This window comes from Heptranchias perlo, chromosome 40 (assembly GCF_035084215.1).
Source record: "Heptranchias perlo isolate sHepPer1 chromosome 40, sHepPer1.hap1, whole genome shotgun sequence".
Classification (NCBI taxonomy): Eukaryota; Metazoa; Chordata; class Chondrichthyes; order Hexanchiformes; family Hexanchidae; genus Heptranchias; species Heptranchias perlo.
In genome coordinates, this window is record NC_090364.1 from 18,693,679 (window position 1) to 18,710,268 (window position 16,590).

At 52.3% G+C, this 16,590-nt stretch overlaps 1 protein-coding gene across 1 annotated transcript in view; it reads left to right on the plus strand.

The window, feature by feature from the left end:
* Nucleotides 1–8,029: 8,029 nt before the first annotated feature.
* The window catches only part of serhl (serine hydrolase like), a 77,722-nt gene continuing 69,161 nt past the window's right edge, over nucleotides 8,030–16,590 (plus strand). The window contains exons 1-2 of the mRNA XM_067974720.1: nucleotides 8,030–8,081; nucleotides 9,926–10,006. Coding sequence (XP_067830821.1) covers nucleotides 9,964–10,006 — 43 coding nt within the window. The 5' untranslated portion in view covers nucleotides 8,030–8,081; nucleotides 9,926–9,963. The remainder of the gene's footprint in view (nucleotides 8,082–9,925; nucleotides 10,007–16,590) is intronic.

A 16,590-nucleotide genomic window follows, 5' to 3' on the forward strand; every position in this document is an offset into this window, starting at 1 on the left:
GTCGGTCCCGATCCCGCCTGTGCCTCCGCTCCGAGTGCCGCTCTCTCTCGTCGGTCCCGATCCCGCCTGTCCCTCCGCTCCGAGTGCCGCTCTCTCTCGTCGGTCCCGATCCCGCCTGTCCCTCCGCTCCGAGTGCCGCTCTCTCTCGTCGGTCCCGATCCCGCCTGTCCCTCCGCTCCGAGTGCCGCTCTCTCTCGTCGGTCCCGATCCCGCCTGTGCCTCCGCTCCGAGTGCCGCTCTCTCTCGTCGGTCCCGATCCCGCCTGTCCCTCCGCTCCGAGTGCCGCTCTCTCTCCTCGGTCCCGATCCCGCCTGTGCCTCCGCTCCGAGTGCCGCTCTCTCTCGTCGGTCCCGATCCCGCCTGTCCCTCCGCTCCGAGTGCCGCTCTCTCTCGTCGGTCCCGATCCCGCCTGTCCCTCCGCTCCGAGTGCCGCTCTCTCTCGTCGGTCCCGCTCCCGCCTGTGCCTCCGCTCCGAGTGCCGCTCTCTCTCGTCGGTCCCGATCCCGCCTGTCCCTCCGCTCCGAGTGCCGCTCTCTCTCGTCGGTCCCGATCCCGCCTGTCCCTCCGCTCCGAGTGCCGCTCTCTCTCGTCGGTCCCGATCCCGCCTGTCCCTCCGCTCCGAGTGCCGCTCTCTCTCGTCGGTCCCGATCCCGCCTGTCCCTCCGCTCCGAGTGCCGCTCTCTCTCGTCGGTCCCGATCCCGCCTGTACCTCCGCTCCGAGTGCCGCTCTCTCTCGTCGGTCCCGATCCCGCCTGTCCCTCCGCTCCGAGTGCCGCTCTCTCTCGTCGGTCCCGATCCCGCCTGTGCCTCCGCTCCGAGTGCCGCTCTCTCTCGTCGGTCCCGCTCCCGCCTGTACCTCCGCTCCGAGTGCCGCTCTCTCTCGTCGGTCCCGATCCCGCCTGTCCCTCCGCTCCGAGTGCCGCTCTCTCTCGTCGGTCCCGATCCCGCCAGTCCCTCCGCTCCGAGTGCCGCTCTCTCTCGTCGGTCCCGATCCCGCCTGTAGCTCCGCTCCGAGTGCCGCTCTCTCTCGTCGGTCCCGATCCCGCCTGTAGCTCCGCTCCGAGTGCCGCTCTCTCTCGTCGGTCCCGATCCCGCCTGTCCCTCCGCTCCGAGTGCCGCTCTCTCTCGTCGGTCCCGATCCCGCCTGTCCCTCCGCTCCGAGTGCCGCTCTCTCTCGTCGGTCCCGATCCCGCCTGTCCCTCCGCTCCGAGTGCCGCTCTCTCTCGTCGGTCCCGCTCCCGCCTGTCCCTCCGCTCCGAGTGCCGCTCTCTCTCGTCGGTCCCGATCCCGCCTGTAGCTCCGCTCCGAGTGCCGCTCTCTCTCGTCGGTCCCGATCCCGCCTGTGCCTCCGCTCCGAGTGCCGCTCTCTCTCGTCGGTCCCGATCCCGCCTGTCCCTCCGCTCCGAGTGCCGCTCTCTCTCGTCGGTCCCGATCCCGCCTGTCCCTCCGCTCCGAGTGCCGCTCTCTCTCGTCGGTCCCGATCCCGCCTGTCCCTCCGCTCCGAGTGCCGCTCTCTCTCGTCGGTCCCGATCCCGCCTGTACCTCCGCTCCGAGTGCCGCTCTCTCTCGTCGGTCCCGATCCCGCCTGTCGCTCCGCTCCGAGTGCCGCTCTCTCTCGTCGGTCCCGATCCCGCCTGTCCCTCCGCTCCGAGTGCCGCTCTCTCTCGTCGGTCCCGATCCCGCCTGTAGCTCCGCTCCGAGTGCCGCTCTCTCTCGTCGGTCCCGATCCCGCCTGTAGCTCCGCTCCGAGTGCCGCTCTCTCTCGTCGGTCCCGATCCCGCCTGTAGCTCCGCTCCGAGTGCCGCTCTCTCTCGTCGGTCCCGATCCCGCCTGTGCCTCCGCTCCGAGTGCCGCTCTCTCTCGTCGGTCCCGATCCCGCCTGTCCCTCCGCTCCGAGTGCCGCTCTCTCTCGTCGGTCCCGATCCCGCCTGTAGCTCCGCTCCGAGTGCCGCTCTCTCTCGTCGGTCCCGATCCCGCCTGTCCCTCCGCTCCGAGTGCCGCTCTCTCTCGTCGGTCCCGATCCCGCCTGTCCCTCCGCTCCGAGTGCCGCTCTCTCTCGTCGGTCCCGATCCCGCCTGTGCCTCCGCTCCGAGTGCCGCTCTCTCTCGTTGGTCCCGATCCCGCCTGTCCCTCCGCTCCGAGTGCCGCTCTCTCTCGTCGGTCCCGATCCCGCCTGTCCCTCCGCTCCGAGTGCCGCTCTCTCTCGTCGGTCCCGATCCCGCCTGTAGCTCCGCTCCGAGTGCCGCTCTCTCTCGTCGGTCCCGATCCCGCCTGTACCTCCGCTCCGAGTGCCGCTCTCTCTCGTCGGTCCCGATCCCGCCTGTCCCTCCGCTCCGAGTGCCGCTCTCTCTCGTCGGTCCCGATCCCGCCTGTACCTCCGCTCCGAGTGCCGCTCTCTCTCGTCGGTCCCGATCCCGCCTGTAGCTCCGCTCCGAGTGCCGCTCTCTCTCGTCGGTCCCGATCCCGCCTGTACCTCCGCTCCGAGTACCTGGTTCCAGTGCCTGGGTCTCTAAAGGTTCACGAGCAAGGCCGTGAAGCAATAGCCAGAGTGAACAGGGTGTTTGGGTGCATTTACAGGACAATTGACGATAAGACAAAACACACTATTTTGTCCCTGTACAAGGCCATGGCCAGGCCTCAGTTGGAACACTGTGTCCAGTTTCTGTCTCCTCAGATGGTGGGTGATATTGAGGTTTTGGAAAGGGTGCAGAGGACGGCCACGAGACTCATTCCCAGCTCAAAGCATCGTTCTCAAGATGGGCGAAAAGAGCTGGGATTCTACACTTTCGAGATGCGTAGACTGTGGGTGATCTGATCGAGGTTTATAAGATGATGAAAGGAATAGATTGTGTTCCAGTTGACAGTTTGTTCCAATTAAATAGGTTCGGGAGGACCAGGGGTCACAATTTGAAGTTGTACGCAGCCAGATCGAGGTTAGATGTCGGGAGGTGGTTCTTTTCCCGGGGAATAGTGGGCCTCTGGAACAGGCTGTCGGCTCGTGGGGTGGAGGCCGATTCGCTGAATTCCTTCAAGCGAGAGCCGGACCTGTTTCTGGTTGGGGCGGAGATCACCTCGTATAAAAGGACGGTGATGGATAGAATCCAGGGCCAGAGTGATCTCCTGGACTAGTTACAATCGCTAAAGAGGTCGGAGAGGAATTTCCCAGAATTTTCCCCCCATAATTGGCCTGGATTTTATCTGGTTTTTCACCTCTCCCGGGAGATCACATGGTGTGGGGTGGGGAGTGTATATACTGTGATACACAAGGTAACACGATTGTGTGGGACAGGCTGGATGGACCATAGGGTCGTTTCTTTTTTTTAAAATTCAATCATGGGATGTGGGCGTCGCTGGCGAGGCCGGCATTTATTGCCCATCCCTAATAATTTGTGGCCCGTCATTGTCCGAATGTTCGTATTTGCGCAGTAATATGAACTAAATTCATCATAGAAAGTTAAGTCTTGTCATTTCAAGTATAAGTACACTTAGATAAGTGTTAATCATTGCCAATCAACCTCTCTGGCACTGAAAATTAACTATTACTTGGGTGGAGGCTCATTCCTTCAGGTTTTAACCGTTGTTGGTGATTTAAAAAATATAGAATTTTAATTTTTTTTTCACTTTTCCTTCTGTCTTTTTTCTCTCTCTCTTAATCAAATCTTTCTTTCCCTCTTTTTATTTCACTTTTTGTACCTGATTTGACATTGAGTTCACACACTCTAATTTACACTTACAAAGAAATGGCAGAGACATTAAACAAATATTTTGTATCTGTCTTCACAGTAGAAGACACAAAAACATAACAGAAATAGTGGGGAACCAAGGGTCTAATGAGAGTGAGGAACTTAAAGTGATTAATATCAGTAGAGAAAAAGTACTGGAGAAATTAATGGGACTAAAACCGACCCCCTGAACCTGATGGCCGAGGGGTCTAAAAGAGGAGGCTGCAGAGATAGTGGATGCATTGGTTTTGATCTTCCAGAATTCCCTAGATTCTAGAACGGTCTCTGTGGATTGGAAGGTAGCAAATGTAACATCACTATTCAAGAAAGGAGGGAGAGAGAAAACAGGGAATTACAGGCCAGTTAGCCTGACATCAGTAGCAGGGAAAATGCTAGAATCCATTATTAAGGAAATGGTAACAGGGCACTTAGAAAATCATAATATGGTTAGGCAGAGTTAACATGGTTTTGTGAAAGGGAAATTGTGTTTGACAAATCTATTAGAGTTTTTAAGAACATAAGAAATAGGAGCAGGAGTAGGCCATCCGGCCCCTCGAGCCTGCTCCGCCATTCAATCAGATCATGGCTGATCTTCAACCTCAACTCCACTTTCCGCCTGATCCCCATCTCCTTTGATTCCCCGAAAGTCCAGAAATCTATCGATCTCAGCCTAGAATGTACTCAACGACTGAGCATCCACAGCCCTCTGGGTGGAGAATTCCAAAAATTCACAACCCTCTGAATGAAGAAATTCCTCCTCATCTCAGTCTTAAATGGCCAACCCCTTATCCTGAGACTATGCCCCCTTGTTTTCGACTCGCTAGCCGGGGAAACAACCTCTCAGCATCTACCCTGTCAAGCCCCCTCAGAATCTTATATGTTTCAATGAGATCACCTCTCATTCTTCTAAACTCCAGACAGTATAGACCCATTCTACTCAATCTCTCCTCATAGGACAACCCTCTCATCCCAGGAATTAATCTGGTGAACCTTCGCTGCACCGCCTCTAAGGCAAGTTTTTTGAGGATGTAACTAAAAGGCTAGATAAAGGGGAACCAGTGGATGTCGTATATTTGGATTTTCAAAAGGTATTCGATAAGGTGCCACACAAGAGGTTATTAAACAAGATTAGGGCTCATGGGATTGGGGGTAATATATCAGCATGGATTGAGGATTGGTTAACGGTCAGAAAACAGAGAGTAGGAATAAACGGGTCATTTTCAGGTTGTCAGGCTGTAACTAGTGGGGTGCCGCAAGGATCGGTGCTTGGGCCTCAGCTGTTTACAATCTATATTAATGACGTAGATAAGGGGACCGAGTGTAATGTATCCAAGTTTGCTGATGATACAAAGCTAGGCAGGAAAGTAAGTTGTGAGGAGGACACAAAGAGTCTGCAAAGGGATATAGGCAGGTTAAGTGAGTGGGCAAGAAGGTGGCAGATGGAGTATAATGTGGGAAAATGTGAAATTATCCACTTTGGTAGGAAGAATAGAAAAGCAGAATATTTTTTAAAAGGCGAGAGACTATTAAATGTTGGTATTCAGAGGGATTTGGGTGTCCTTGTACACGAATCACAGGAAGTTCACATGCAGGTCCAGCAAGCAATTAGGAAGGCAAATGGTATGTTGGCCTTTATTGCAAGGGGGATAGAGTATAAGAGTAAGGAAGTCTTACTACAGTTGTACAGGGCTTTGGTGAGACCACACCTGGAGTATGTGTACATTTTTGGTCTCAGGAAGGATATACTTGCCTTAGAGGGGGTGCAACGAAGGTTCACCAGATTAATTCCTGGGATGAGAGGGTTGTCCTATGAGGAGAGATTGAGTAGAATGGGCCTTTATTCTCTGGAGTTTAGAAGAATGAGAGGTGATCTCATTGAAATATATAAAATCCTTAGAGGATAGATTCTGAGAGGTTCTTTCCCCTGGCAGGAGAGTCTAGAACTAGGGGTCATAGTCTCAGGATAAGAGGTTGGCCATTTAAGACCGAGATGAGGAGGAATTTCTTCATTCAGAGGGTTGTGAATCTTTGGAATTCTCTACCCCAGAGGGCTGTGGATGCTCAGTCGTTGAGTATATTCAAGGCTGAGATCGATGGATTTTTGGACACTAGGGGAATCAAGGGATATGGGGATCAGGCAGGAAAGTGGAGTTGAGGTCAAGGATCAGCCATGATCTTACTGAATGACGAATCAGGCCCGAGGGGCCATATGGCCTGCTCCTATTTCTTATGTTCTTATGTTCTTTATTCCCTCTGTCTCTCTCTCACCTTCTGAACACCTTTGAGGATGAAGAACCAAAATTGTTCACAGTACTCCAGGTGTGGTCTCACCAAAGCCCTATACAATTGCAGCAAGACTTCCTTAACGACTACTTGAAGGTGCTGGGGATCTGGTTCGGGGGGGCCCCAGGCCTGCACCAAGAACTGGGTGGAATGGGTCACCGAGGCCAAACAGAAGCTTGGTATGTGGGGGGTGTGTGCTCCCTCTCCATAGCCGGCAGGAACCTGGTGATAAGGTGTGAGGTGCTCGCGGTGTTGCTCTACGTGGTCCACAACTGGCCCATTCCCCGCCGATCCACCGTCACAGACACCCGAGCTATCTTCCACTTTGAAGTCCAAGATGGACCACGTCGCAGGGACACCATATCCACTACACGGAGAAGTCTTGGCCTGGCCACACTGGCTGAGCAGATGCAGGACGTCCCGTCCAACTGGACCGTCCCCCACCACCTGTCCCAGGTGGAGAAGTTCCTGAGGAGGAACCCCTTCGACCACAAGGCCGTCAGACAGTGGTCAGCACGGAACGTTCTGGGGGTCCTGCAGGGAAAGGAGAGGGTGGACCCGATCGGGCAGTTCCCCGACCAGACAGTCGATGCCATTTGGCAGAACGTCTCATCGCTGGAACTGACCAACAGGCACCAGGATGTAGCCTGGATGGTGGTGAGAAGGGCCCTCCCAGTGCGGTCCTTCCAACACGCACGGAATCTCAGCGCCCCCGTGAGCTGCCCTCGAGGCTGCGGTGGGGACGAGACCGTCGTCCATCTCCTGGTGGACTGTCCCTTCGGGCAGAATTGTATTATTTTGAATTTGTAATTGTGATATTTACACTGAACTGTGTGAATGCTTAAATTTTATGAAATAAGGTATATTTTGAAATTTAAAAATGTGTGAAGATTTGAAATTAAATAAAAGATTATGTGAAGATTTTAGTTTACAATAGAACTATCCCAAGATGTACCCAGCAGCTCCCTCATCAGTGATGTCCATGGAACTTATTTTAAAATTTCAAAATATACTTTCATAAAATTTAAAAATACACACAGTTCAGTGTAAATACACAATTACAGTTCAAGACAATACAATACAGATCGTACTCAATACGATCCCATTATCACAATTTAAACACAGTACAGATCTCCTAATACATTCTGTACAATACCAGGTGGGACGGCCTTACACGGTGGCCTTTCCCCATAGAGCCTTTGTGTAGGCCGCACCTCGCTTCAGTGCGTCCCGCAGCACGTACTCCTGGACCTTGGAGTGTGCCAGTCGGCAACACTCGGTCGTGGGCAGCTCCTTCAGCTGGAAGACCAGCAGGTTTCGGGCGGACCAAAGGGCCTCCTTCACCGAGTTGATGGTCTTCCAGCAGCAGGTGATATCTGTCTCGGTGTGCGTCCCGGGGAACAGCCCGTAGAGCTCAGCGTCCTGTGTTACCGAGCTGTTGGGGATGAACCGGGACAGATACCAACACATCTCTCCCCACACCCTCTGCCCGAAGGGACAGTCCACCAGGAGATGGACGACGGTCTCGTCCCCACCGCAGCCTCGAGGGCAGCTCACGGTGGAGCATCGAACAGCGTTACAGAGGGAGCTCCCTGCAGCTCAGGAACTGACATTTATCGAATTGTTAATCGGGATTCTTCTTTAAACAACAATCTCCATCATGTGGGAGTGAATAAAAATCCAACGCCTTGCCGCGCTCAGGCGGTCGCGCCCTCTGTTGGAGGAAGGCGGGAGGACAGGGCTCCTGCTCGCCGTCATTTTCTGGGTAAAGTTTACAAAAAAATATTTACGAAAATAAGTTCTGAAAGGCCCGGAATATGAAAGATTCACAATTTAATCAGCGGATTGCACATTTGGGCAGTTGAGTTTGTAAATCTTATAAAATTTACTCGCTCAATCCACTGATTGGACAAAATTAACGTCAATCAAAGGGAAAGCGAGCTGCTGATTGGCCACACCTCCTTCCCCCGCCATTGGTCAAAGCGGGTGTGGGCGGGGCCTGGACTGCGCACGCGTGGAGGACCGGCGGCCTAGGCCCGGGAGGAATCGCGTCAAAGATCATTTCATTATTTTGTGGTTTGTTTTTCCTGAGAAACTTTATAAATTTTCTTCAGGTCCGAGCGGGGGAGGGGCTCCCGGAGTCTCACCTGTGGGGGAGGGGCTCCCGGAGTCTCACCTGTGGGGGAGGGGCTCCCGGAGACTCACCTGTGGGGGAGGGGCTCCCGGAGACTCACCTGGCGGGGGAGGGGCTCCCGGAGTCTCACCTGTGGGGGAGGGGCTCCCGGAGTCTCACCTGTGGGGGAGGGGCTCCCGGAGTCTCACCTGTGGGGGAGGGGCTCCCGGAGTCTCACCTGTGGGGGAGGGGCTCCCGGAGTCTCACCTGTGGGGGAGGGGCTCCCGGAGACTCACCTAGCGGGGGAGGGGCTCCCGGAGTCTCACCTCGTGGGGGAGGGGCTCCCGGAGACTCACCTGTGGGGGAGGGGTTCCCGGAGTCTCACCTGTGGGGGAGGGGCTCCCGGAGACTCACCTGGCGGGGGAGGGGCTCCCGGAGACTCACCTGGCGGGGGAGGGGCTCCTGGAGACTCACCTGTGGGGGAGGGGCTCCCGGAGACTCACCTGTGGGGGAGGGGCTCCCGGAGACTCACCTGTGGGGGAGGGGCTCCCGGAGACTCACCTGTGGGGGAGGGGCTCCCGGAGACTCACCTGGCGGGGGAGGGGCTCCCGGAGACTCACCTAGCGGGGGAGGGGCTCCCGGAGTCTCACCTGTGGGGGAGGGGCTCCCGGAGACTCACCTAGCGGGGGAGGGGCTCCCGGAGTCTCACCTCGTGGGGGAGGGGCTCCCGGAGACTCACCTGTGGGGGAGGGGCTCCCGGAGACTCACCTGTGGGGGAGGGGCTCCCGGAGTCTCACCTGTGGGGGAGGGGCTCCCGGAGACTCACCTGGCGGGGGAGGGGCTCCCGGAGACTCACCTGGCGGGGGAGGGGCTCCCGGAGACTCACCTGTGGGGGAGGGGCTCCTGGAGACTCACCTGTGGGGGAGGGGCTCCCGGAGACTCACCTGTGGGGGAGGGGCTCCCGGAGACTCACCTGTGGGGGAGGGGCTCCCGGAGACTCACCTGGCGGGGGAGGGGCTCCCGGAGACTCACCTGGCGGGGGAGGGGCTCCCGGAGACTCACCTGTGGGGGAGGGGCTCCCGGAGACTCACCTGTGGGGGAGGGGCTCCCGGAGTCTCACCTGTGGGGGAGGGGCTCCCGGAGACTCACCTGGCGGGGGAGGGGCTCCCGGAGACTCACCTGGCGGGGGAGGGGCTCCCGTAGACTCACCTGTGGGGGAGGGGCTCCCGGAGACTCACCTGTGGGGGAGGGGCTCCCGGAGTCTCACCTGTGGGGGAGGGGCTCCCGGAGACTCACCTGGCGGGGGAGGGGCTCCCGGAGACTCACCTGGCGGGGGAGGGGCTCCCGGAGACTCACCTGGCGGGGGAGGGGCTCCCGGAGACTCACCTGTGGGGGAGGGGCTCCCGGAGTCTCACCTGGCGGGGGAGGGGCTCCCGGAGACTCACCTGTGGGGGAGGGGCTCCCGGAGACTCACCTGGCGGGGGAGGGGCTCCCGGAGACTCACCTGTGGGGGAGGGGCTCCCGGAGACTCACCTGTGGGGGAGGGGCTCCCGGAGACTCACCTGTGGGGGAGGGGCTCCCGGAGACTCACCTGTGGGGGAGGGGCTCCCGGAGACTCACCTGGTGGAGTGGGGGAGGGGCTCCCGGAGACTCACCTGGTGGAGTGGGGGAGGGGCTCCTGCGTCATCACCTGTGGGGGAGGGGTGGAGTTATTGGCCACTAATTTTTAAGGGGAAACGTGATTACGAAATGTGATTTGGACCTTGAGCTCACTGATGATTTGCTGTGTTTTTGGTCGTTAAAATAGGAAGAGATCCGAATCCTTTACTGGATCCTGTGAAGGAAATGTCTTCACTTTCAAAATGGTTTTCCATGACAGTGATGAAAGGTAGGAGCTGGTGGGAGTGCTGGTCACAAGCATAACATCAGGTGGTCCATTCCCCATTCACATTCCTAATCTCAATTGGAGCTAATAACATTTAAAGGGAGTTTGGGTACGGGGGTGGAAGTCCAATGTGAAGAAAGATTTGCATTTATAGAATCATAGAAAGGTTATAGCATGGAAGGAGCCCATTCCCCCGCCCTATCCCTGTAGTCCGGCAAATTTTTACCTTTCAAGTACTTTTCCCGTTCTCTTTTAAAAGCCACAATTGAATCTGCCTCCACACACCCCGGCAGTGCATTCCAGATCCTAACCCTCGCTGCGTAAAAAAGTTTTACCTCATGTCACCTTTAGTTCTTTTGCCAATCACCTTAAACCTATGTCCTCTGGTTCTAGACTCTTCCGCCAACAGAATCTCTATCTATTCTGTCCAGACCCTTCATGATTTTAAATACCTCTATCAAATCTCCTCTCAACCTTCCCTGTTCCAAGGAGAACAACCCCAGCTTCTCCAGTCTATCCATGTAACTAAAGTCCCTCATCGCTGAAATCATTCGAGTAAATCTCTTCTGCACCCTCTCTCAGGCCTTCACTTCTTTCCTAAAGTGCAGTGCCCGGAACTGGACACAATACTCCAGTTGTGGTCGAAACAGTGTTTTATAAAGGTTCATCATGACTTCCTTGGTTTTGTACTCTATGCCTCTATTTATAAAGCCCAGGATCCCGTATGCTTTTTTGACCGCTTTCTCAACCTGCCCTGCTGCTTTCAATGATTTGTGCACATAAACCCCCGGATCTCTCTGTTCCTGTACCCCTTTTAAAATTGTGCCCTCCAGTTCATATTGTCTCTCCTCACTCTTCCTACCAAAATTTATCACTTCGCGTTTTTCGGCGTTAAATTTCATCTGCCACGTGTCCGCCCAGTCCACCAGCCTGTCTATATCCTCTTGAAGTCTATCACTATCCTCCTCACTGTTCACTACACTTCCAAGTTTTGTGTCATCTGCAAATTTGGAAATTGTGCCCTGTACACCCAAGTCCAAGTCATTAATATAGATCAAGACAAATGTAAGGAATCTTACAACAGCAGGTTATAGTCCAACAGTTTTATTTGAAAATCACAAGCTTTCGGAGGCTTTCTCCTTCGTCACCTGAAGGAGGAAGCCTTCGAAAGCTTGCGATTTTCAAATAAAACTGTTGGACTATAACCTGGTGTTGTAAGATTCCTTACATTTGTCCACCCCAGTCCATCACTGGCATCTCCACATTATATCAAGACAAGCAGTGGTCCTAGTACCGACCCCTGGGGAACACCACTGTACACCTCCCTCCAGTCCGAAAAACAACTGTTCACCACTACTGTCTGTTTCCTGTCACTTAGCCAATTCTGTATCCATGCTGCTACTGCCCCCTTTATTCCATGGGCTTCAATCTTGATGACAAGCCGATTATGCGACACTTTATCAAACACCTTTTGAAAGTCCATATACACCACATCAACCGCATTTCCCTCATCGACCCTCCCTGTTACCTCATCAAAAAACTCTATCCAGTTGGTTAAACACAATTTGCCTTTAACAATTCCGTACTGGCTTTCCCTAATAAATCGACACTTGTCCAAGTGACTACTAATTCTGTCCCAGATTATCGTTTCTAAAATTTTCCCCACAACTGAGGTTAAACTGACTGGCCTGTCGTTGCTGGGTTTATCCTGATGCCCTTTTTTGAACAAGGGTGTAACATTTGCAGTTCTCCAGTCCTCTGGCACCACCCCCATATCTACGGATGTTTGGAAGATTAAAGCCAGTACCTCCGCAAATTCCACCCTTCCCTCAGCATCTGGACCGTGTGACTTATCTACTTTAAGTACAGCCAGCCTTTCTAGTACCTCCTCTTTATCAATTTTTAGCCCATCCAGTATCTCAACTACATCTTCCTTTACTGTGACCCTGGCAGCATCTTCTTCCTTGGTAAAAACAGATGCAAAGTACTCATTTAGTACCTCAGCCATGCCCTCTGCCACCATGAGTAGATCTCTTTTTTGGTCCCTAATCAGCCCCACCCCTCCTCTTACTACCCGTTTACTGTTTACATGCCTAGAGAAGACTTTTAGATTCCCTTTTATGTAGGCCATCAGTCTATTCTCATACTCTCTCTTTGCCCCTCCTTTTTCACTTCCCCTCTAAACTTTCTATATTCTGCCTGGTTCTCACTTGTGTTATCAACCTGATATCTGTCGTATGCCCCTTTTTTCTGCTTCACCTTACTCTCTATCTGTTTTGTCATCTGGCTTTAGTTGCCCTCCCTTTCCCCCTCGTGGGAATGTGCCTAGACTGTACCTGAACCATCTCCTTAAAGGCCGCCCACTGTTCAATTCCAGTTTTGCCTGCCAATCGTTGATTCCAATTTACCCGGGCCAGATCTGTTCTCATCCCACTGAAATTGGCCCTCCTCCAATTGAGTATTTTTACTTTGGAGTGGTCCATGTCCTTTTAGCTATTCTAAACCTTATAATACTATGATCGCTGTGCCCTAAATGTTCCCCCACTGACACTTGGTCCAGCAATGCCTCCTTCCTCATTGGGCCGGAAACATACTGTTCAAGAAAGTTCTCCTGAACATACTTTAAAAATTCCTCCCCCTCTTTGCCCCCTGTTATTACTACGAGCTCCGGATTTCGGAGCTTGAGCAGCAGCTGGCATCACTGCAGTGTATCTGCGAGGCTGAGAGTTTCATGGATAGCATATTTCAGGAGGTGGTCATCCCGCAGCTTAAGAGAGTGCAGGCAGAGAGGGACTGGGTGACCACCAGACAGACAAGGAGGACCAGGCAGGTAGTGCAGGAGACCCTGAGGGCATCTCATTCTCTAACCAGTAGGTGGGGGAGAGGGTTCCTCTGGGGAGTGCAGCCAGAGCCAAGATGATAGCACCATGGGTGGCTCAGCTGTGCATGGGGGGAGGAGAAAGGTTAGGAGAGCGATAGTGATGGGGGATTCTACAGTTAGGGGAGCAGACAGGGGTTTCTGCAGCTGCAGACATGATTCCAGGATGGTACGTTGCCTCCCTGGTGCCAGGGTTAAGGATGTCACTGAACGGCTGCAGAACATTCTGGAGGGGGGAGAGTGAACAGCCAGAGGTCATGGTCCATATCGGGACCAAGGACATAGGTAGAAAGAGGGATGAGGTCCTGCAGGCAGATTTTAAGGAATTAGGAAAGAGATTAAGAAGCAGGACCTCAAAGGTAGTAATCTCCGGATTACTCCCGGTACCACGTGCTAGTGAGTATTGAAATAGGAGGATAGAGAAGATGAATGTGTGGCTGGAGAAATGGTGAAACGGGGAGGGCTTTAGATTCCTGGGCATTGGGACCGGTTCTGGGGGAGGTGGGACCTGTACAGGACGGACGGGTTGCACCTCAACAGGGCCGGGACCAGTATCCTTGCGGGGTTTGTTAGTGCTGTTGGGGAGGGTTTAAACTAACTTGGCAGGGGGACAGGAACCTGAGTGTAGATTCAGATGGGACAGCATCACAAGTGGAAATGGAAGGCGGAAAATTAGTAAGTGAGTTTGGAAGGCAGAGGAAACAAAGGTTAGAAAATAAACAACAAGGGAGTTTGGCGAGGTTTAAAGGTATATATCTCAATACAAGGAGTCTAGTGAATAAGGCAGATGAGCTGAGGGCACAGATGGACACGTGGCAGTATGATATTTTAGCTATCACAGAAATATGGCTTAAAGAGAGGCAGGAATGGCAGCTCAAAGTTCCTGGTTACAGAGTTTTCAGATGAGAGAGGGGGATAAAAAAGGAGGGAGGGGGTGGCAATTTTAGTTAAAGAAACAATTACGGCTGTGAGAAGGGATGATATGTTAGAAGGATCATCAAATAAGGCCATATGGGTTGAACTAAGGAACAAAAATGGGGCAGTCACACAACTGGGAGTGAACTATAGACCCCCAAACAGTCAGAGGGAGATAGAGGAGCAAATATGGAGGCAAATTTCTGAGAAGTGCAAAAACAATAGGGCAGTAATAGTCGGGGATTTCAACGACCCGAATATTAACTGGGATACAATCAGTGTGAATGGTATAGAGGGAGCAGAATTCTTAAATTACATTCAGGAGAATTTTTTTAACCAGTACATAGTAAGCCCAACAAGAGAGGGGGCAGTTCTGGATTTAGGAAATGAAGCTGGGCAGATGGAAGGAGTATCAGTGGGAGAGCATTTTGGTGGGAGTGATCATAATTCAATTAGTTTTAGCATAGTTATGGAAAAGGATAAAGACAGAACAGGAGTTCGAGTTCTCAATTGGGGAAAGGCCAATTTTACTAAGCTGAGAAGTGATTTAGCAAAAATGGACTGGAAACAGCTACTCGAAGGTTCAGTGTCAGAGCATTCAAGGGGGAGATTCAAGGGGTTCAGAGTAAACATGATTCCACAAGGAAAAAGGGTGGGACTGTCAAATCTAGAGCTCCCTGGATGACCAGGAGCACACAGGGTAAGATAAGGCAGGAAAAGGAAAGACTATGACAAACACCGAGAGCTCAATAAGGCAGAAAGCCTAGAGGAGTATAGAAAGTGCAGGGGTGAAATTAAAAAGGAAATTAAAACAAAGAGAGAGCATGAAAAAACACTGGCAAGTAAAATCAAGAAAAACCCAAAAATATTTTATAAATACCTAAAGAGCAAGAGGATAACTAAGGAAAGAGTAGGGCCGATTAGAGACCAAAAAAGTAACCTATGTGTGGAGGTGGAAGATGTGGGTTTGGTTCTTAATGAATACTTTGCGTCTGTCTTCACAAAAGAGGGGGGACGATGCAGAGATTGTAGTTAAGGAGGAGGAGTGTGAAATATTGGATGGGATAAACATAGTGAGGGAGGAAGGATTAAGGGGATTAGCATCTTTGAAAGTAGATAAATCACCAGGCCCGGATGAAATGTATCCCAGGCTGTTAAAAGAAGCCAGGGAGGAAATAGCAGAGGCTCTGACCATCATTTTCCAATCCTCACTGGATACAGGCGTGGTGCCAGAGGATTGGAGGACTGCTAACGTTGTATCGTTGTTTAAAAAGGGAGTGAAGGATAGACCGAGTAATTACAGGCCAGTCAGTCTAACCTCGGTGGTGGGCAAATTATTGGAATCAATTCTGAGGGACAGGATAAACTGTCACTTAGAAAGGCACGGACTAATCAAGGACAGTCAGCACGGATTTGTTAAGGGGAGGTCATGCCTGCCTAACTTGAGTGAATTTTTCGAGGAGGTGACAAGGAGGATCGATGAGGGTAGCGCAATTGATGTAGTCTACATGTATTTTAGCAAGGCGTTTGACAGGGCCCTACATGGCAGATTGGTCAGAAAAGTAAAAGCCCAAGAGGATAGCTAGGGAAAAGGTGGGACCTATCAGGGATGATAAGGGTAACTTGTGTGTAGAAGCAGAGGATGTGGGGAGGGTTTTAAATGAATATTTTGTCTCCGTATTCACAAAGGAAAGGGATGATCCGGATGTAGTAGTTAAAGAGGAGAGGTTTGAAATATTGGATAAGGTAAACATTACAGGAGAAGAAGTACTAGAGGGACTGGAATCCTTGAAAGTTGATAAGTTACCAGGGCCGGATGGATTGTTTCCCAGGCTATTGAAGGAAGCCAGGGAGGAAATAGCGGATGCTCTGAGGATCATTTTCCAATCCTCACTAGATACAGGGGAGGTACCAGAGGACTGGAAGACTGCAAACGTAGTACCATTGTTTAAAAAGGGTACGAGGGAAAAGCCGAACAATTATAGGAAACATAGGAACATAGGAACAGGAGTAGGCCATTCAGCCCCTCGTGCCTGCTCCGCCATTTGATAAGATCATGGCTGATCTGTGATCTAGCTCCATATACCTGCCTTTGGCCCATATCCCTTAATACCTTTGGTTGCCAAAAAGCTATCTATCTCAGATTTAAATTTAGCAATTGAGCTAGTATCAATTGCTGTTTGCGGAAGAGAGTTCCAAACTTCTACAACCCTTTGTGTGTAGAAATGTTTTCTGATCTCGCTCCTGAAAGGTCTGGCTCTAATTTTTAGACTGTGCCCCCTACTCCTAAAATCCCCAACCAGCGGAAATAGTTTCTCTCTATCCACCCTATCTGATACCCTTAATATCTTATAAACTTCGATCAGATCACCCCTTAACCTTCGAAACGCGAGAGAATACAACCCCAATTTGTGTAATCTCTCCTCGTAACTTAACCCTTGAAGTCCGGGTATCATTCTAGTAAACCTACGCTGCACTCCCTCCAAGGCCAATATGTCCTTCCGAAGGTGCGGTGCCCAGAACTGCTCACAGTACTCCAGGTGCGGTCTAACCAGGGTTTTGTATAGCTGCAGCATAACTTCTGCCCCCTTGTATTCTAGTCCTGTAGATATAAAGGCCAACATTCCATTTGCCTTCTTGATTATTTTCTGCACCTGTTCATGACACTTCAATGATCTATGTACCTGAACCCCTAAGTCCCTTTGGACATCCACTGTTTTTGACTTTTTACCATTTATAAAGTACGCTGTTCTATCCTTTTTTGATCCAAAGTGGATGACCTCACATTTGTCTA